The 18,636-nt window shown below is 51.5% G+C and overlaps 7 protein-coding genes across 7 annotated transcripts; 4 read left to right on the top strand and 3 right to left on the bottom strand.

Moving 5' to 3' along the window:
- The first annotated feature begins 1,062 nt into the window (after nt 1-1,062).
- NCU07454 (MAC1 interacting protein 1) lies at nt 1,063-3,466 on the top strand. The gene is made up of 3 exons (XM_959548.2): nt 1,063-1,330; nt 1,407-2,557; nt 2,633-3,466. Exons 2-3 carry the CDS (start codon nt 2,287-2,289, stop codon nt 2,920-2,922), a joined length of 561 nt encoding a protein of 186 aa, XP_964641.1. The 5' UTR covers nt 1,063-1,330; nt 1,407-2,286; the 3' UTR covers nt 2,923-3,466.
- A 789-nt stretch (nt 3,467-4,255) lies between these two features.
- NCU07455 (hypothetical protein) lies at nt 4,256-6,110 on the bottom strand (the record flags this gene model as incomplete). Its single annotated transcript, XM_959549.2, has 1 exon — nt 4,256-6,110. The coding sequence occupies exon 1, from the start codon at nt 5,888-5,890 to the stop codon at nt 4,256-4,258; it is 1,635 nt and encodes a 544-aa protein (XP_964642.2). The 5' UTR covers nt 5,891-6,110.
- Nucleotides 6,111-6,796: 686 nt separating this feature from the next.
- On the top strand, nt 6,797-9,007 carry rib-5 (riboflavin-5). Its single transcript, XM_958814.2, has 2 exons — nt 6,797-7,155; nt 7,299-9,007. The coding sequence occupies exons 1-2, from the start codon at nt 7,125-7,127 to the stop codon at nt 8,033-8,035; spliced, it is 768 nt and encodes a 255-aa protein (XP_963907.1). The 5' UTR covers nt 6,797-7,124; the 3' UTR covers nt 8,036-9,007.
- NCU07457 (crossover junction endonuclease mus-81) lies at nt 8,089-10,472 on the bottom strand. Its single transcript, XM_958815.2, has one exon. It carries the CDS (start codon nt 10,142-10,144, stop codon nt 8,207-8,209), a length of 1,938 nt encoding a protein of 645 aa, XP_963908.1. The 5' UTR covers nt 10,145-10,472; the 3' UTR covers nt 8,089-8,206.
- Nucleotides 10,473-11,399: 927 nt separating this feature from the next.
- NCU07458 (N-acetylglucosamine-phosphate mutase) lies at nt 11,400-13,490 on the top strand. The gene is made up of 2 exons (XM_958816.3): nt 11,400-12,282; nt 12,351-13,490. Exons 1-2 carry the CDS (start codon nt 11,506-11,508, stop codon nt 13,215-13,217), a joined length of 1,644 nt encoding a protein of 547 aa, XP_963909.2. The 5' UTR covers nt 11,400-11,505; the 3' UTR covers nt 13,218-13,490.
- A 36-nt stretch (nt 13,491-13,526) lies between these two features.
- On the top strand, nt 13,527-14,942 carry NCU16316 (hypothetical protein; the record flags this gene model as incomplete). The annotated part of the gene is made up of 2 exons (XM_011395029.1): nt 13,527-13,868; nt 13,980-14,942. The coding sequence occupies 2 exons, from the start codon at nt 13,527-13,529 to the stop codon at nt 14,337-14,339; spliced, it is 702 nt and encodes a 233-aa protein (XP_011393331.1). The 3' UTR covers nt 14,340-14,942.
- A 1,005-nt stretch (nt 14,943-15,947) lies between these two features.
- Nucleotides 15,948-18,234, bottom strand: prm-1 (protein arginine N-methyltransferase-1). The gene is made up of 5 exons (XM_958817.3): nt 17,885-18,234; nt 17,786-17,799; nt 17,543-17,672; nt 17,095-17,426; nt 15,948-17,023 (listed from the first exon to the last, which is right to left on the bottom strand). Exons 1-5 carry the CDS (start codon nt 17,968-17,970, stop codon nt 16,545-16,547), a joined length of 1,041 nt encoding a protein of 346 aa, XP_963910.1. The 5' UTR covers nt 17,971-18,234; the 3' UTR covers nt 15,948-16,544.
- Nucleotides 18,235-18,636: the final 402 nt, after the last annotated feature.

Genomic DNA, 18,636 nt, shown 5'->3' with positions numbered 1-18,636 from the left:
CGCTACAAGGCGGTTCAATCGTCCAGTTGAATGGCCAGTAGTGCAAGCTTACTGCAACATCAGTCAAAGTAGAACCCAAGTAGATGTTGGCCGTTCAGTGCTGTACAGAAAACAAACTGCCATCATACCCTGAGCCATGGATTGTTAGCTTATCATGCTCATTTCTTGTACGATCCGGGCCGTCTTGGCCAGGCAGCCAGGTGCACGTAATTCCATCGCGGACGGAGACTTGAAGCTTACTGTGTAGTTCGGAACCGGGCCGAATCGCTCCTTTCTTTTTCCTTTGTCAATCTATCTCACCGGTCTTGTTAGGTCGAAAGGCACCGCTGCCGGCCATCTATTGAATGGCAAACGCCGGCTTGGCACCGGTCATTTCTAGGTAGGTACGGGTCACAGTACCCACTCAGTATTTAACAGCCAACAACCAACCTAACAGACTTGAATCAAACCCAATTCCAACTTCTGCCTTTTGGTTAAACTGCAGTCTGCGACCATCAACTTTTTGTCAGTTGATAAGCACAATCGCAACCTTAAACCTGCAATGTAATAGCTGCTGAGATGAAGGCTGACGCCACCATGGGTGTTGCTTTGTTGCTTTGTTCTTGTGGTGGTCAGTCCGTCACAATCACCGTTGATTTGAGCAGCCCGAGCTCTAAAACACCAAAGTCCCACTCTTGACGGACGCTGCCGCCGAGGGCCAACTACAGCATTGTTTGTCCGTGTCCAGAGATCCCCGAGACGGGCAGAGATGACGAGTTTAACGTGCCCCATCCAAATCTCCGATCTTGCGGGGAAAATCCGGGGTAAGACCGGGCAACCCCGTCTGCCGAAACCGTGGAGTCCATCGATGATATCTCCGCTTCTGAAGTCAATTCGGGCCAGTGACTGTCAACCGGGTCTGGGTGAACTAGGTGGTGTAAAGGTCAACGAATTCTACGAAGACTGAGGACAGCACCGGATCATATGCCAAAAGAGAAATGACCCCTCGCAAGCTGACCTTTGCCTCGGCGAGGCGGCAATCAGCCAATCGCGGTCGTCGTCGTTGCTGTGGCTCAGGAACCTCAGGAACAGAAAGGTTTGCGGTCCACATGCAACTGCGGGGGACGACTGCGTGGTTGCGCAACCCACCCATTTTCTTGAATGGCTATCAGCTAGGCAGAACCAGGTATGGGATGCGTCGATCTGGGGTTGCATTCTATCCGAGTTCAATGTCTAGCCTGCAAAAGTGATCTCGACTCTTGAGTCGCTTAAAAAGCGGCATCAAGAAACGCATTCGTCGAGAGGTAGCTTGCTGGCTGCGAACACGATGCCATGACGGGAACTCCCGGAGGTAGTGTATCATCCTTCAACGTGAACTGCGACAGCTGTTCGCTTGGTGTAAAGGCTGGATGCTGATAGGTTGACAGTTCCAAATTTGCGAAATTGCAATGCAATGTTCACCCGCATGCTTCCTGCTCAGGAATACTACGCTATGGAGGGCACGATCTTCACCTCTCCTGCCCAGAAGATTCTCTCCCCGAGCAAATCCCCCACCGTCGCCATTCCCAGAGGAGTAGGCAGACCGAGAGACGGGGCGGAGAAACCCAGCTTTCGTTGGGATATAACATGACCTTTTACAAGGGACCTGCCCAAATATCCACCGAGATGGTCACCTTGGTGTCGATTATCCCACTTACTGCCCTGGCCCTTTTTTCCACCTCTTCTTGCCACGTCCAGGCTCCTTCAGTTTTGTTCAACCGCAAGTATCTCGAGCAACATCAGCCCTGCAAGGACGGAAACGCATCCACGAGACGCAGCTGGTTCAGAAGCCGGTTCTTGCACTGCTTTGCGTTATATCGGGCTGCGGCGGGTGGGATACGAGGGGTTGAACCTCCAAAGTTGGAGACTGAACTTGAGCTGGTTTATAGGCAACTCTGCTGAAAGACCCTGCTCGTGCAAGGTACTCCTCAAGCATGCCCGGAACGTTACCCAATTCCGGGTCATGATAGTCTCCCAGTTCCCCACCTCGGCGAACTTCGTTACCCATGGCAGCGGGCAGAGTTGTCTCCATCCTACCTTGATGCATAAGATTATTGCAAGCTGCTTGGGTCGAGCTCATTTTGAGCTTCCTCCCCAGCCCTCTGGAAACCAGCTGGTCCTAGCTTGCCGAGCTCTCCAGCTTTTACTCTGGTTCTCCCCGTCCTTCACCTTGTTCTTTCACTCATGCGTCCTTTTTCTTAGCACCCTCCAACGGATCATATTACTTCACACAGAGGTTCGACCACAGTCGCTCGCTAACTGTTCACTATGAAGTTCTCAATGATTCCTGTGGCTGGGGCCCTCTTCGTTGCCGGAGTGAACGCCAAGGTCTCCGGCTGCATGGCCGTTGCTGTCAAGGCCATCCCTAATTGTGCCCAGACATGCTTCATCGACAACGCTCCGTCTATCGGCTGTGATGGCTTCGACTTTGCCTGCCAATGTGAAAAGCAAGCTGCCTTCTTCGCCGCTATCGAGTCCTGTGTTGCCGATTCTTGCGAGACGTCTCAGTTCCAGCCCGTGATCGATGGTGCTGCCGAGGGTGAGTGAACCGTCTGAGTGTTCATGTCTGCTTTCACATGTGAATTATAACAAGGTGCTAACAGTCTATATCTAGTCTGCGCCTGTGCTATCCCCGCCAACTATCCTCATACCGTCTCTGGTACTGTCGTGCCTCCTAAAGGCACTGTGAGCAGCATCGTTCCTTGCCCAACAACAATCGGATCCGTGATCCCATCTGGCATCGCCTCGGCTTACCCCACCCTCTCCGAAGGTTACCCCATCGCGTCTGAGATGCCCGGTGCCTCGTCGACTAGTGCCAAACCTCCCGCCGCAACTGGTGGCGCCGGCCGCTCTGCCCAGATCGGTCTCGGTGCCGGTATTGCCGTTGCTTTTGCTCTTCTCTAAGTCACGGAATGGGTGGAAGTCACGACGAAACGATCAGTACCGATTGTGATTGGAATAAACGAAAGTATACGAGCATGGAAAAAAATGAGAATGAGGCATGAGACACACAAACAGAATGACGACACCGTACACTGAACAGCAAGGGAATTCGACGACTCCGATTCTGACGATACCCAAGGATATCCATGTACCCAACAACAACAATAACATTAACAACCTAATTATAACTTTCACATCTCAAAGCCGATACCCATTGCACGCAGATTCACTCAGGGCTACAATAGGATTCAATCCTTATTTTTTTCCTCAAGGAGAGGGCAGTTTGAGAGAGGTCTGATCCACCTGGATCAGGAAAGGAACTGAGCGAGGACGGGCAAAATTTCCACAATTGCCAGGGTTAATTTCACCACATTGGATGGATAGTTCCGAGTCTTGTCGTCGTCATCGTCCTCGGAGGAGGAGGAGAAGGAGGAAGAGGAGGAGGAGGAATACGGGATAAATATCCAGAAGGGCTATATTATATACTATTGTCTAATTTTCGCTTACATCACATACTTCTCTCTTGTGATAGGCAAGGGCTGCTTTGTGTGATGAGAGAGCCAGTGGTTAGTTTGCTGGAGCAGCAGTGTGTCACTTGGCTACAGGTAGGTATTCATAGGTATGGGGTGTGCTAGTTCGCTACTTCCCCTTCGTTTGGGAATAGACGAGTCAAGCCTGAATTGCCAGTTCGTTCTCATCTCCATATAGGCAACATTGATGAATCGTGCATGGAAAGGGGATGGGATGGTGGTGGCAATGAGAAGGGGATTGACTAATTCAAAGCGACCGTCATCCAATCGACCGTGAAATTTCAAGGTGATAGCCCTTCCGCAGCACCAATACGACCCCCCTGAGAGACAACCTTATCCGGTGTCTTTTTGAACAGCAGTGCCTTTCACACCATTAGAAGGAAACAATCAAGTTGACGCTCAAAGCAGTGAGCAGCTTGTGCATACAAGATTTGAAAACAAAGGAGAACCATGGAGTTATATGTAGCCCGACCGAAGACCGTGACGCCAATCCCAAAACCTGAAATCCGTGCCTGAGAGATACCATCCTTCACGCAGACACCATCCTGATAAAATCCTCATGCCAGCCGTAATCTTTATTCTCTCCAGGTCAATTAGTTCGTTTACCGTATCATCAACACAATTATCGAGACTGTACCAATCGTTACCCACATCCATCATCCCAAAACAACCCATAGCATCAGTTTTGACCTTTCATCCCGTCGTCATCTTTCTACTTGTACCAATTAACCCCTTTCCATATCCAAACAGCATTTCAACTACCCCTACTTCCCCATCACCTTCTCCTGAGCTTCTTCCCTTCCCCCCCTATCCTTCACCCCCACCCTCGACACCTCATGGTAATCCCTAAACCCACCACTCCTCCCTCCCCTCTCCATCAAGAACCTTAACCTCCCGCCCTCTTTTCCTTCTGGCGACTCCAACAAGAAACTCGGAACGTCCGTGTTGTTAACCACGTCTTCAAATACCCACTTTTTCCTTTCACCTTGCCGCTCGTGGATATCAGCCCAGAGATCTTTTCCCTCTCGCACGTATCGGACTATCCTGTCTCTTTCCATTTCATCAATTTCACCGAAAGGACCACCGGCGCCAAGGCGATGGCGACGACGACGATCTATCCCATCTACCTCGTCGTTCATCAGGAGAAATTCCGACAAGGTAGGAAAACAAAACTGACATGTCCAGCTGGCGTTTTGCAACGTTTGTTGTTCTTGTTGTCCTTGTCTTCCATCATCCCATAACCACAACCACCACTTGGCTAGTAACCCCAACCAGAAATTTTCACCCCCCTTGTCCAACATCCACTCTTTTGCTGTCGTCCACCACCACCACCACCACTTTTGACTTTTACTTTTACTTTTACTTTTACTTTCACTACTACTACCAGTGAAAACATCAACACCAGAACCAGAAGTAGATAATCCATACCGCAAATCGCTCATCTTCATCACCGTCTTGCCTCCTACATGTACCCCCTTGTAGACCGTAGCCTGCGGATGTCCCCACTCCACTTTTTTGGACTCTTGATCTACGTACCCCGGACCGTACTCGTGCGTGCGAGAGAACCAAGAAGGTCGACGGACGAATTGGAAGGAGTAGTAGTGCATTTTGGACGAGAGGGTAAGGCGGGCTGGGAAGGTACATTCTTTCAAAAGACCAAGAGTTTGTGGGCGGGGGATTTCGGAGGCGAGGGAGAGGAGGAGGATGTCGTTTTGTTGGGGGCTGCGGGGGGAAGGTATTGATGATGATGATGATGATAATGATGAGTTCAAACTGGGGTTGGTGGGGGGTTCAGTTTCATCAGCTGCGAGAGAAGGAAAGACTTGATCGAACATGGCGTTTAGGTGGAAATCTTCCCATGGTGATGATGGTACCGATCCCGATCCCGATCCAGATGCGGACACAGATGCTCTTCTCGTCGCGGGAGAAGGCGGGGGGTTGGAATCCTCGGGGTGTTCAACTTCGTGGTAGATGATCTTGGATTTGTAGCTGTCGAACCGCGAGGAGGAGTCGAGTGCATGTTGAAGCAGCAGAGGCTTATTCTGCCCTGTAAACGTCTTGGCACTCTCGACCAGAACGTAGTAGTCGACGGCGTCCCAGGTGGTGTTTAAACGGACTTCGAGCAGGTCGAGTTCCGTGGTGACGAGAACTAAATCGTATATCTTGCGGGGAGGGTCCGAGGGTTGGCGGGGTTGGTAGGGTTTCCAACCGTAGGGGCGGCAGATATCGTGCTGGCTGAGGGAGCTGCCCTTGTTTGCTTCCGCGTCGTCGTGGCCGTGGTTGTTTTTGTCGAGGCGGAGGTTGAAGGGTGAGAAGAGGTAGATGAAGGCCCATATGCTGAGGAGAACAACAATGTAGCGGGTACATTTACTGGGGTTGGTGATGGGTTGGAGGAGCATGATGGTTGGTTGGTTATTGCCCGGTAGCGGTAAGAAAACGTGGGAATGTGAACGGAGGAATCAGGGGGGGGATAATTTCCCTAAGTACAGAACCAGCCGGAGGCTTTGATGGAAGTGAAGTAAAAGTAAACAAACGAGGGAGATTTGAACAAACGAAAGAAAGGGCACAGACAAGAGTGACGTCGAAGTTCCATACTTGGAAACTCTTAACACCCTGACGATCTCATCTGAGGGTCTGACTCTGGCCCCAGGCAACGGGTATCCTCCCCCGCACATGGATTTATACCCGGTGGTTGCCCGGTTCCTGACGGGCTTGCTTAGTTTAACAACACCAGCAGATGATATTGGTCGCCGTGCAACCAAGATCCTTGCTGAGACTCGGACTAACGTTTGAAATGCAGATCAATGTGTTGTTGTGGGGAGATGGGCAGAGACAAAACGAAAGCTTAGTTCCAAGGGGACCCAAGTCGCTGTCCCCCCCCCCCCCCCCCCCCCCCCCCCCCGGGACGGCTGATCTGTGTCAAAGCTCGTATATTGGAGACGACCGGCGTGGCTGTTCAGACCGGAATCATAGTTCAGAATGATACGTAGTAGCCACATGTGAACACTCTGCGTCTGCTCCCTTGAGGAGTGATGAAGGTTCGCTGCTTCTGCTTTGGAGAAGATTGTTGTTACTGGAAAATGTCAGGGTCGTCAATGGAATTTCTGGGTATCAGTTCGTCCCTACACAACCCTAGACATCCTGCCATGCATAACCCTAACCAGAAGAACAAAAGAACACGCTTGGCCAGTTGTTAAGGAAGCATGTTGCTTGTTGTGTGAAGAGGTCTGATACTAGGTAGTTTGGATAATGATCTATAAACAAACAACAACTTATAATATCTCATACCCCCGTAGCCATCATCACTCCCTCCGGCCTCGGCTCCGGCGCAAGTTGCAATAACCCGGCACAGCAAGCCCCACTATTAGCCGCTAGAGGTACCTAGCAGTGCCGAGGCCGGTCCATCCGCGCGGCGGGGGGGTCCGTCACATCACTCAGCATCTGTCATCGATACTGGAACCCCGCGGAAAACGGGGGACACGGCGCATTCTCACTCATCAGTTATCACCACCAACAACAACCTCCGACTTACCTTAATAAACTCAACTCTCTTCTAATATCTCGCAAGCAACGAGCGAATCTCACTCCAAAAACAACTTCCAAATCATCGTACCCTTCTAAATAACCACCAACATGTTCACCGGCATAGTCGAAGAAATCGGAGGTCCGTTCTCCCCTTCTCCCCTTTTTGCCCTCCCCCCTTTTTCACCCCGTTTTCCCACCCATCGTCATCATCAGCATCATCATCATCATCATCATCATCATCATCATTGAACACCCTCACTAACTCCTTCGATATCAAAACAGAGGTGACAACCTACACCCCCAACGACCCCCTTTCCAAAAACGGCACAACCCTCACCATCACCCTCCTCCCCTCTTCTTCTTCCTCCTCTTCTTCTTCTGGTCTGCTCTCCGACTGCCACCTAGGCGACTCCATCGCCGTCAACGGCGTCTGCCTCACCGTCACCTCCTTCACCCTGACCCCCTCGGCCTCCTTCACCGTCGGCATCGCCCCCGAGACGCTCCGGCTCACCAACCTCGGCTCCCTCCGTTCCGGATCGCGCGTGAACCTGGAGAGGGCCGTGCGCGCCGACACCCGCATGGGCGGCCACTTTGTTCAGGGCCACGTCGACACGGTAGCGGAGATCATCAAGATCACGCCCGATGGGGAGGCGTTGACGTTCCGGTTCAGACCTAAAAACAAGGAGGTGTTGCGGTATGTGGTGTACAAGGGGTTTATTGCGCTGGATGGAACGAGTTTGACGGTGACGGCGGTGAATGATGAGGAGGAGTGGTGGGAGGTGATGTTGATTGCGTACACGCAGGAACGGGTGGTGGTGGCAGGAAAAAAAGTGGGCGAGACGGTGAATGTGGAGGTGGATATGACGGCCAAGTATGTGGAGAAGAGTTTGAGGGGGTATTTGGAGGGGTTGTTGGGGTCTGGCAGTGCTGGGGAACAGGGCCAGGGGGAAGAAAAGAAGAAGGGGAGGGGGTTGTTGGAGAAGGTTGTTGAGGGAATTGTGAAGCAGGGGTTTTCTTGAGGTGACCGAAAGTGAGGGTGGATACGAATGACAGCGGTTTCAATAAGGAAGGGGAAAAACCAAAAATTGAGATGAGTATGATACCATTCGTGACATGTACTAGACATAAGCTCGTGTCCAGGACTTTTGCTATACAAGACAATTATTCAAACAAGGCTCCTTGGCCTCTTCTCACAGAAAACCCCAAACATCCGCAATCCTCTCACTCAGTCCCTTATCTACATTCCTCCGATCCACAAGGTGCGAAAGCATACTCATCACCAAAACCTTCTGCTTCTTTTTCCCATTCTCGTCACTCCCGCAAGCCTCGAACGCCTTGACCAGCTGATACGGCGTCTTCCACACCTTTTGAATCTCAATCGCCTTTTCTCCCGACAGCCTCCTGATACACATCAACATCTTGATAAACACATCCTTCAGCGTCATCATCTCCGACTTGGAAACCAGCGATGCAAATGCCGGATAACTGATATAGTACCCCCTGGACGGCTCTTTCTCCCGCAAATGCTTCACCAGCGGCAAGTAATTCTTGGCCGTCAGGACCTGAGTTGGAATGACAAACAGCGGCTTGCTCTCGTATATCTCCTTGAGCATATACGTCACCGCCGCCAAGTACCGGATCGACTCGGCAATCGTGTCTGTCTTCTTCAGGAAATAACCGTTGACGACCTGGATCGACGCCATGGCCGTGTCCATTGCGTCCTGGTACTGGCGTCGGATATCCATGTCGATGTTGTAGTTCTCGATAATGTAGACAACATTCTTCATGCCCGATCGCTTCAACCGGTACTTTTGCTCGCGGAAGCGCCCGTCCTTGATGCTCCCAATAAGATCATCCAGGCGTTTGCGCTCGACAATGTAATCCAGGACGACCTCGTCACCTTCGGCGCCTAGCCTGTTAAGCCAGCCCGGTTGCTTGCACTTGGCTATCCAGAGGACGTCGCCGAGCTCGAGACTCCGCATGACGGGTCGAACGCCGAGTTTGGAGAGCTCTTCCTGGATGTGGTCCCGGTTGTTCTTGGCTTGGACTTCGCGGGTGTCGAGGACTAGTTCGACTGTGAAGGAGCCGGGGGCTAGTCTGATGGGGGTAAAATGGGGCAAGTTGGACTCGTCAGGCACAGAATCGCCGTCTGCTACCAAGTCGATGTAGTCGCGGTTTGTCGTGTCTCGGATAATGGGTTTCCGGTCCTCTTCATCATACTTGGGGTCTTCGTCGTCACTATCGATGATGATACTATATTCTGAATTTGCCGTGTGAGGTTTTGGCTGCAGTGGTCGTTCCGGGGTTGCTGTAGTCGTAACAAACGGCTTCAAGTCAAGAGGCGTGTATCGACTTTCCCGCTTGACTCCGCTGTCTTGACGATTAGGGTTGACGTTCTCACTGCGATTGGGATTGGAAGTACCGCTGCCACTAGCAATGGCGTTCCTTGACGTATTAGCGCTCCCAGCCACTCCATCCACGAGGTTCTGTGCTTCCTTCATCCGCTTGACCACTTCCCAGCCTTCATCTGTCAACGAATATCTTTTGGAAGGCAGACCACGTAACCAGACCAGTTCTTTTTGTTCGAGCGTCTTCATGGAATCCCAAGCCGTATACGATTTGTTTGCCATGGTAGGAACGGTGAAGGAGTGTTCAGAATAAGGTTGGGCTTTGGCGATAAGCGTGGTCTTGTCCATGAACTCTTTGGGTCCAAGTTCTGAAAGAGCCATGAGCAGAGCATATGCGCCGCTGTTCAGCTTCGGAACATAAGGTCGGGCTGTCCTGGCTCTCTTGGGAGGTGGTGGTTGTTCATCTTGTACGGCACCCGCTGCCGCAAGAGCTGATTCTAACTCCAACGTTCGCTTCCTCTTGGGATGTTTGGGCATGGGGAGGCCATTTTCCTCGCAATATTGTTTAAGCCTGTCTGTAAGTCTTTGACTGATTGTGGGGCCAAACCCGTTGAGTACCTGGAGTTCCGAAGGATGTTGGAAAGTCAATGGACATGCTTTGAGTGAGTTGTATGCCTTCTTGTAGGTGGGGGCGCCTTTGGTGTTGTGTTCACGGGCGGTATCCCACCACTCCTTGACCCAACCGAGAAACAGCGGGTTAGCACCAGTATCGCCAGCCATGATGATGAAGCGATTACAGCAGATGGAAACAGGAAAAGAAAGATGTTTTATAATCAACCCTTCCAAGATGAATCCCAAGAAACCAAGAACAAAGAAACACAATGTTCGTTGTAGTGGAATAACAGGAAGATAATGGCAGGAATGTGCGAGAAAAGCAGAATTCCAAAAAGGTTCCAAAGGCAAGCCAAACAACTTTAGCAAGTCATCATCGACCACCGGGTCCAAGGCTGTCGTTGTCAAAAGTATAAGCAACAGTCAAGGTTGCTGCCCGGTGAGACGCGTCTCGGAGACGGACTGCGCGTTTGTCGTGTAAATTGGTTTCGGGGAAAGAAAAGAAAAGAGAGTCGACCGAGCAACCCAACGGCGGCAAACGGCCGGTAGAAGGTGGACCATCCAGGGGACGCTAACATGCACTAACAATTTTCGAGGGCTGAGGTGCGCTAGAGATAGCAAACCGCGGGCTGGGCATGACGTGCAAGTGGATCCTAATGCTCGGGGTGATTTGCACTAGCGGCTCCCACTATTTCCCCATCCGTCACCTTGCAGCCCCTCATCAGCTCACCTCAACGGTGCGGTGCCCCCCCCCCCCAACCCCAAGACCGCAGAAAGCTCCGAAGTGGAAGACGGGAGCTCCCCTCGCGGGAATGTTGAGTTGAGTTGAGTTCAGTTCATCCCCATTCTTTCTGTTAGCAGCCAGGGCAGTCCCACTTTGGGGGAGTCGGGTCCCCTTTTGTCTTGCACGAGGCTGCATTGATCAGTCTTTGTTTCTCACTCACGTTGGAACCCTTTGGAACTTGTCAATACAATTGTTGCCGTCACGGGCCTGGCTGGCTACGTTCAAGAAGTCTCTCAGAATAAGTGCCTACTTAGTTACAGCTCAGTGGATCTGTGGAACCTGCCAGATCCATACAACACATCAGGTACGAATGGAAAGAAGCTGGAGGGAATGGAGAGAGAGCATCCTGAAACCAGCTCATGCGTTTGTTTGTTGTTATTGTTGCTGCACTTTACACTGAATGTGGACTGCGTGTGGATTCGTGCACGTTGCCAGCCGGCAAAATCCAAGCAAAGACGATCCAATCGATCTCCATCGTGCACCCCATCGTATCAATCTATTCTACTTGTGACGGACCAACCCCCCTTTCTGTCTTCTTCCACAGGGGCATAGTATACTACCACATCTGGCTGGCTTCCTCACGCAGCCTTCCTCCGACCGCCCTTCATATCCCACCCCCTCCTCCTCCTCCTCCTTCTCCCCTTCCATCTGCGCTTCTCCATTCTCCTGATCCAACTTCAAACCGCAGGACCAGCTGAGTAGAACACAAGACAATCAATATACCCCCCCCTCCGAATTTCCTCCCATGGCGCATCACGACGAACGCATCCTGGCTGCTGCCCAGAAGCATGCCATTGTTCCCTTGGAGCAGGGGCAGCTATACAAGTATGGCACTGCGGGGTTCCGCATGAAGGCTGACCTGCTCGACGGCGTCACCTTCCGCGTCGGCTTGCTGGCGTCTCTGCGCAGCCGCAAGCTCAACTCCCAGACCATCGGTGTCATGATCACCGCTAGTCACAACCCCGCCGTCGACAATGGTGTCAAGATCGTTGACCCCATGGGCGAGATGCTCGAGCAGGACTGGGAGCATCTTGCGACCAACCTCGTCAACGCTCCTACCCCGGAGGACCTTGTCCAATACTACAACCAGCTTGCGACCGACCTCAAGATCGACCTGAGTGCTCCCGCCAAGGTCATCTATGGACGCGACACGAGGCCATCCGGCCACACTCTTGTCGCCGCCCTTGCCGCCGCCTTGGAAGCTACCGAGACAGAGCAGGTCGACTATAAGATTTTGACTACCCCTCAGCTGCACTACTTGGTCCGCGCTACCAACACTGAAGGCACCCCCACCTCCTACGGCGAAGTCAGCGAAGTCGGATACTACAAGAAGATGGCCGATGCCTTCGTTCGCGCCTTGAAGGGCAGGAGAATCAACGGCCCCTTGATTGTCGATTGCGCCAACGGTGTCGGAGGCCCCAAGCTCGCCGAGTTCCTCAAGCACGTTCCCCAGGACAAGGTCAATTTTGAGGTCAAGATCGTCAATGACGACGTTCTGCGTCCCGAGGTCCTCAACCTCGAGGTAAGTAGCTCAATTTCGCATTCTGCTTTGTTGATGATTAAACCTAACTTCTGTCTTCCTTCTCCTAGTCCGGTGCCGATTTCGTCAAGACCAAGCAACGCGCTCCCCCCAAGCCCGCGCCCCAGCCCGGCGTAAGGTCCTGCTCTCTCGATGGCGATGCCGACCGCTTAATCTACTACTGGATCGATCCCGATACCGGCTTCTTCATGCTCGACGGTGACCGCATCTCCTCTCTTGCTGCCTCCTTCATCGGTGACCTTGTCGAGAGCGCCGGTCTCAAGGATGAGCTCCGCATTGGTGTTGTCCAGACCGCCTATGCCAACGGTGCTAGCACCAACTACATCCGTTCCCACCTTAAGCTGCCCGTCATGTGCACTCCCACTGGCGTCAAGCACCTCCACCACGTCGCCCAGAGCTTCGATATCGGTGTCTACTTTGAGGCCAACGGCCACGGCACCGTTCTCTTCTCTCCTGATGCTCTGAGAGCCTTCAAGACCACCGAGCCGCAGTCCCCCGCCCAGCAAGATGCTCTCACCACCCTCGCCGCCCTCAGCGACCTGATCAACCAGACCGTCGGTGACGCCATCTCCGACATGCTCCTCGTTGAGGTCATCCTGGCGCACAAGAACTGGTCCCTCCGTGACTGGGCCATGACCTACAACGATCTTCCCAACAGGCTCGTCCGCGTTGTCGTCGGCAACAAGGATCTCTTCCAGACCACTGATGCCGAGCGTCGCCTGTCCCACCCCGAAGGTGCCCAGGAGCAGATCGATGCCGCCGTCAAAAAGTACAAGGATGCCCGTGCCTTTGCCCGCGCCAGTGGTACCGAGAACGCCTGCCGTGTGTACGCCGAGGCCGCCACCAACAGTGAGGCCATTGAGCTCGCCAAGCAGGTTGCGCAGATTATTGAGCGATTCGGCGGAAACAGCCAGTAGAGCAGGTGTGATTTTAGTTCGAATTCAGATAGTGATGATTTTGCGGAGTATCATATACGGCGTTTGTGGGTTAATCGGAGCGGGCAAGATCTTGATGCATTTCTTAAAAGGCGAAAAGAAGCCATGAATGGACGCTATGAAACAGCCAAGGAGTTTTATGAGCGGCGGGAGATGGAACAACGCGCGGAGGAGCGGTCGAGGCGCGAGTTTCTGCGGACGATTCCCGGGCAGACGCCTCTTAATGATGATAATGTCCATCCTCAACCTAATGCGTCGCTCGCTACTCCGTCGTCGTCGTCGTCGTCGTCTATGACTAGATCTTCTTCTCAGCATAATGATACTTCTAGTACTTCCAGCCGCGGCACTCAAGATTCTGGTCGCACATATAATTCTAATCGTCGGTTGTCCGAGAGAGTATCCGACCACATTGATGAAGACGGTCACGATCATAAGGTCCCTAACAAATATCCACCCTTGCGCACCAGAACCCGTCGGAGTGCGACTGTCCCAACTGAAGGACGTAATTCCCTCTGGCGTCCGCGCCCTCGCAACGGCCTAGGCGTTGTGGCCGAAGACTCCCACTGGGACCCAGCATTCAACAACAGATACTTATCCTCCTCACCCTCCTCCGATGACGACAACCGCACTTACGTCGACGACGACCAAGACCAGTACCAATACCACCCGTTTTCTGAACCAACCCTCCCTACCTTTAATCCCAACCCCAACATAAAAACCAACACGATGAAAAAGACGGACTAGGACTCCTCCTCTTCATCATCATCATCATCCACCACCGTAGCCCACTCACCAACCGATTCCATCCTCATCGCAAGCTTCGACGAAGGCGCAAATTGTCTCAAGCCACCTACCGACGACAGAAACACAACAACAACAACAACAGCAAGGCGACCCATCTTGGCTCCACTGTACGCCGGTCCGGAAGAGACGTTCCCCAATACGCCTCCTGTAGACGTCGTTCCCGAGCGCGAACCCGAGTGGGATGGCCTGGCGAGGTCGGAACCCCCGTTTCAACCCATGTTCATGGGCAAGCACTTTGATCCAAGGGATCCGTATCGGTATGGACGGGGACCTGCTCGGGGTCGTGGGGGAGGTCGGTAGGCTTCTTTTTTGATGGGGAGGTTAAAGGTGGGTTTGATGGGCTATAGTTCTTTGCTTTCATGATGTTGCTTTGTTATATTGGTGTTGGGTTGTGTTGGGTGGTTGGTTTGTTGGTATTATGCCTTGGACTGGACTGGTTTGGGGGAAACCATATACAAGAAAAGAAAAAAAAGGAAAAGAAAGCATCAAGGGAAAAGGCAAAAAGTTGGTGTTGATAGCATGGCGTGGTATGGCGTCGTTATATGGATATATACAGGATCTGAAGCAGATCTTTTGGTCGGCCCGTGGGATTCCATTTCTTTCTCTTTTCTCTTTTTTTTTTTTTTTTTTTTTTTTTCTTCATATAGCACAGAAAGGTACGACGACGACGGGATGGGATGATTTTTCTAGATTTCAAATTTCAAAAGTTCTTGCAACCTTAGGGTCTTCTTTCTTTTCTTTCTTTTTTTTCCTCCTCCTCCTCTTCTTTTGCATTTTTTTTTCTTCTGTCGACCATCACCCTCCAGATATACCCACTACTTTTGCTGTACTATTTTCTTGCTTCTTGCTTCTTGCTAGACTAGTTAGTTAGTTAGTTAGTTAGTTACTTACTTACTTACTTACTTACTTACTTACTTACTCACTTACTTACTTACTTAAAGTCAAACAGCAACCGTACCTAGTAACCTCGGAACCTCCGAACCTGCTTGCTTGTTTACTTACCTCCGTCTAGGTATGTAGGTACGTACGCAACTGCTGCAGAAGTGAGTGAGCTTAGCTTAGCTTAGCTTAGCTTAGCTTAGCTTCGCTCGTGCAGTACAGTGCAGTGCAGGACAACATCGATACCTACCTACCTAGGTAGGTAGTTACCACCACCTTGGAGGTACCTATTATAATTCATCCCCGCCTGGCAAACAAACAAAAGGTACCTACTAAGCAGAAAGCATCAATCAAAAAACTTCATTGGCAAAAACCGTACTAATGTACCTAACCTCGGACTAGGTATGTAGGGTAATCACAGTAATTTGCCTACCTACCTACCTAGATTAGTAGCCTCCATTATCTCTTCTTTTTTAAAGAATAAACGATATATAGCCGATTGACATATTAGACTACCTAGGCTGTATCATCTATTCTAGGTAGCGGGTACTAGTCTATATACAGATAATAACGAACAACAAGGCCTCTCCCTCAAAAACACTACCAATTACGATTTCACAACACAACTTTGTAAACACCTCCGCCCTACGATGGTGGCAGTGCGAGTCGTGCTTCATAACTCACTTAGCCGTTCGATAACGTTGAGCGTGGTGTTTTCGGCGAGAAGATGATAGTAATAGTTATGGCGGGTTGGGGGGTCGGAGATAGTAGTGGAAGATGGGGGGGCCAAATGAAGCTACAGCGTGTTTTTGATTTGCTTAATTTTCTCCGTCGCTGAACGCCTGAATTGGTGGTTTAGTAACCACCAAGCTCGAACAAAGATGATTCAACGTCCGGCTATGCGTTGTTTGATTGGCGCTTACTACCACCAACCTCAGCAAAGTTCATTTCGACTTTGGTCGGTTGATTAAAGTGCGGGTGTTCAATTCAACTTCGTCTGACGGGAACATCAGAAAATCATGCCTTGTTGTGGTATAGGTCGAGATTTCTCCATTTTCAACAAATTAACAAACTATACAACTCGTACTCAACTCTTTCTCCGTTGGGTATCGCATCAAGTATTCAGCATCACTATCTCATGATATCTCATTGTGATCAGTTATGAGCATTCCGTTGATGTTATCTTCCGGATGCTTTTGCAATCACGCACCCAACCCTGCGGGCCGAACGTATCGCGTTGTGATTTCGTGCTTTAATCAAGCATTGACTCATGTTTTCTCTGTGTATTACAGAGTAAGAGAGTTCCCTTATATGTATGTCTCTTCTTTCTTCCGCGCGCGCTTCCTTTCCGCTGCTGGATATCTAAGAAAACCCCTGGTCCCGCTAGTGAGTTCGTAAAAAGCAAAATATATGAAAAACACAAAACCCAGGTTAAAAAGCAACCCCTTCTCTTTTAAGACGCCGTGCAATTCCCAATACCCCCAAAAGCTTCGTTCGTGAATACTGTGAGCTCAACCACATCTCTTCGACCATCTCATGGACAAGGGGCGGCTTTTCAGCTCGCATCGTCCATTTGACTCGTCGATTCGACACTTTTGTCCGGCAGATCTGCAATCAAATAAAATACTAGCACATCTTGTACAAGCACCTGCCCTCAGCCTGCCTCGTGGGGTCTTGGTTCTCGAACTTGTAATCGACGGTGATATCAAGATCACGCTTGTTCTTCTGGTTGGGGCGGTTGTGGAGCGAGCACTGAACCTTCTCGCCCTGCTGGACGGTGAGGACGTCCTTGAGGTAGAAGACGGTCTGCTTCCAGTGGGTGTACTGGGTGTGGGGACCGGTCGAGAAGCGGATGGGCTTGTGGCAGGCAGTGAAGTCAATGTCGAACCAGGCGACAAGGGCGTGGATGAAGTCATCGCGTCTGGCGACGAGCTCGAAGTTGGTCTTGAAAGCCAGGTCGGCAGTGGTGCAAGTGTAAAGGTCGAGAGTCAAGATGTTGACGGGGTCAGTGACGACGGTCTTAACGTCAACAGTGTCGACAAGAGGCTCGGAGAGAGCAGTCTCCTTAAGAGGGCTGTAATCGAATCCGTAGACGTTGTCCCAGACTGGTAAACCGGTGTCAGTAGGAAGTTCTTCACAAAATCGAAAGCAAAAAAACCAGGGGCAGGAAACATACAGCCAATCTTCTCATCCTTGTAGTCACCGTCCTCGATACCAGCAATGAAGATGGTAGCCTTGTCGGGGAAGATAAGACCGCCGGGAGCCAGGTAACGGTCACGGGCGTAGAGGACAGTGTCCAACATGGACTCGTAGAGGAGGAAATAACCCATCCACTCAGAGATGATGATGTCAACCTTGGGGAAGGGAAGCTCGATCTCCTCCATCTTGCCCTGGATCAGGGTGATCTTGTCGGAGAGACCGTTGACCTTGACAATCTCACGAGCCTTGAAGATGATGGTGGACATGTCAACACCAATAACGTGCTTGGCGCCGGCCTTAGCGGCAAACCTGTGAGAAGAGAAGACGGTTAGCAGGCTGTTCCACCGTTTTTGGATTGCAGTGCTCGGCGCATTCCAGGACCGCCAGAGCTGCAGGTTTGCGTGATGCAGGGAGTGGGGACGTACATGGAGAGGATACCAGTACCGCAACCGACATCGAGAACGATCTTGTCCTTAAAGAGATGCTTGTTCTGGACGATAGAGTGCATGTATGACTTGGTTCTGACCTCGTCCTTCAACATTTCCTCGTGGATGCCTTTGTCGCGCAACAGGTCCAGGTTAGCAACAGTCAGACTATGAACGGCCACGAGGCCAACTAGGAAGCGCGCAGTCCGTGGACCCCGCGATAAGCGGATGGAGGTGTCTCACCATGGTGGTTATAGCTAGAGAACGAAGTCATGTTAGCTTTGATCTGTCTCTACCACCATATAACAACAACGAGAAGAGACGAGACGGTCATGTTCGTACCTGTTGAAGTAGTGCTGCTCGGCGTGATCCATGCTCTTGAGCTTCTGCTCGGCAACCTCAATGTCCATCTGATCGTTGGCCGCCATCTTGACTGTTGTTGATGCTGCTGTTGGTGCTGTTTGTGTATGGGAAAACAGACAAGAATAAAAGATGAATTGGTGTAAAGAAACCAAAAGGAATCAAAGAAGAGGAAAATGTAAAGCTGGAAAATTTGCAGGGCAGCTCAGCGATGGAGATAAAAAGTGGGAAGGAGGATGGAGAGGCAGGTTCGAAGGGGAGCCTGATGCTTGTGAAGTTTTCTTCGTGTGCCGCAATGGCAATTGCCCAGACGGGTCCAGCATGGCCTTTCCTTGCCTCAACTTTTTGCCTGGCCCCGTCAGAGATTGGGTTGCCAAATCAGATCCATACCCCACTTCAACTTGGGTTGTGCTGGGCTCCAGAGATGGAGAGGGAGGCAGTTCCTGGGTGGGGTGGGGTCCTGGGGGGCTTTCCCGCCTGCCCGCAAGAGTACCCGCCCGAGTCGTCACCCACACGGGCCCGACACCTCACTTACACGCGTAGGTACAGGGCTGTCCGACATCCGCGCAGGCACTGACAGGCACGCCTGGCACAACCTACTATGTACCTAGTACACTAGTACAGTCTGCGCGCCGGGCCCCCCGAACATGGGGACTACAACTGAAACCGCTTTATCGCATTATCCGATCTCTTGCCCCCCGCGACGCCGTCCCATCTCCAGGCTTGTCCCCTTT

The sequence above is a fragment of the Neurospora crassa genome, linkage group I, assembly GCF_000182925.2.
Source record: "Neurospora crassa OR74A linkage group I, whole genome shotgun sequence".
Taxonomy (NCBI): Eukaryota; Fungi; Ascomycota; class Sordariomycetes; order Sordariales; family Sordariaceae; genus Neurospora; species Neurospora crassa.
Note: the sequence above shows the minus strand (reverse complement) of the source record. Positions and strands in the feature narration are given on the sequence as shown.

Excerpts from the sequence above, each read along its gene's own strand:
- NCU07454 (XM_959548.2), top strand. The coding sequence starts at position 2,287 with ATGAAGTTCTCAATGATTCCTGTGGCTGGGGCCCTCTTCGTTGCCGGA. Across the intron at positions 2,558-2,632 it reads GATCGATGGTGCTGCCGAGG|TCTGCGCCTGTGCTATCCCC; the intron begins GTGAGTGAACCG and ends GTCTATATCTAG.
- rib-5 (XM_958814.2), top strand. The coding sequence starts at position 7,125 with ATGTTCACCGGCATAGTCGAAGAAATCGGAG. Across the intron at positions 7,156-7,298 it reads CATAGTCGAAGAAATCGGAG|AGGTGACAACCTACACCCCC; the intron begins GTCCGTTCTCCC and ends ATATCAAAACAG.
- NCU07457 (XM_958815.2), bottom strand. The coding sequence starts at position 10,144 with ATGGCTGGCGATACTGGTGCTAACCCGCTGTTTCTCGGTTGGGTCAAG.
- NCU07458 (XM_958816.3), top strand. The coding sequence starts at position 11,506 with ATGGCGCATCACGACGAACGCATCCTGGCTGCTGCCCAGAAGCATGCC. Across the intron at positions 12,283-12,350 it reads CCGAGGTCCTCAACCTCGAG|TCCGGTGCCGATTTCGTCAA; the intron begins GTAAGTAGCTCA and ends TCCTTCTCCTAG.
- prm-1 (XM_958817.3), bottom strand. The coding sequence starts at position 17,970 with ATGGCGGCCAACGATCAGATGGACATTGAGGTTGCCGAGCAGAAGCTC. Across the intron at positions 17,427-17,542 it reads GGTACTGGTATCCTCTCCAT|GTTTGCCGCTAAGGCCGGCG; the intron begins GTACGTCCCCAC and ends CTCTTCTCACAG. Across the intron at positions 17,024-17,094 it reads CAAGGATGAGAAGATTGGCT|TCTGGGACAACGTCTACGGA; the intron begins GTATGTTTCCTG and ends CCGGTTTACCAG.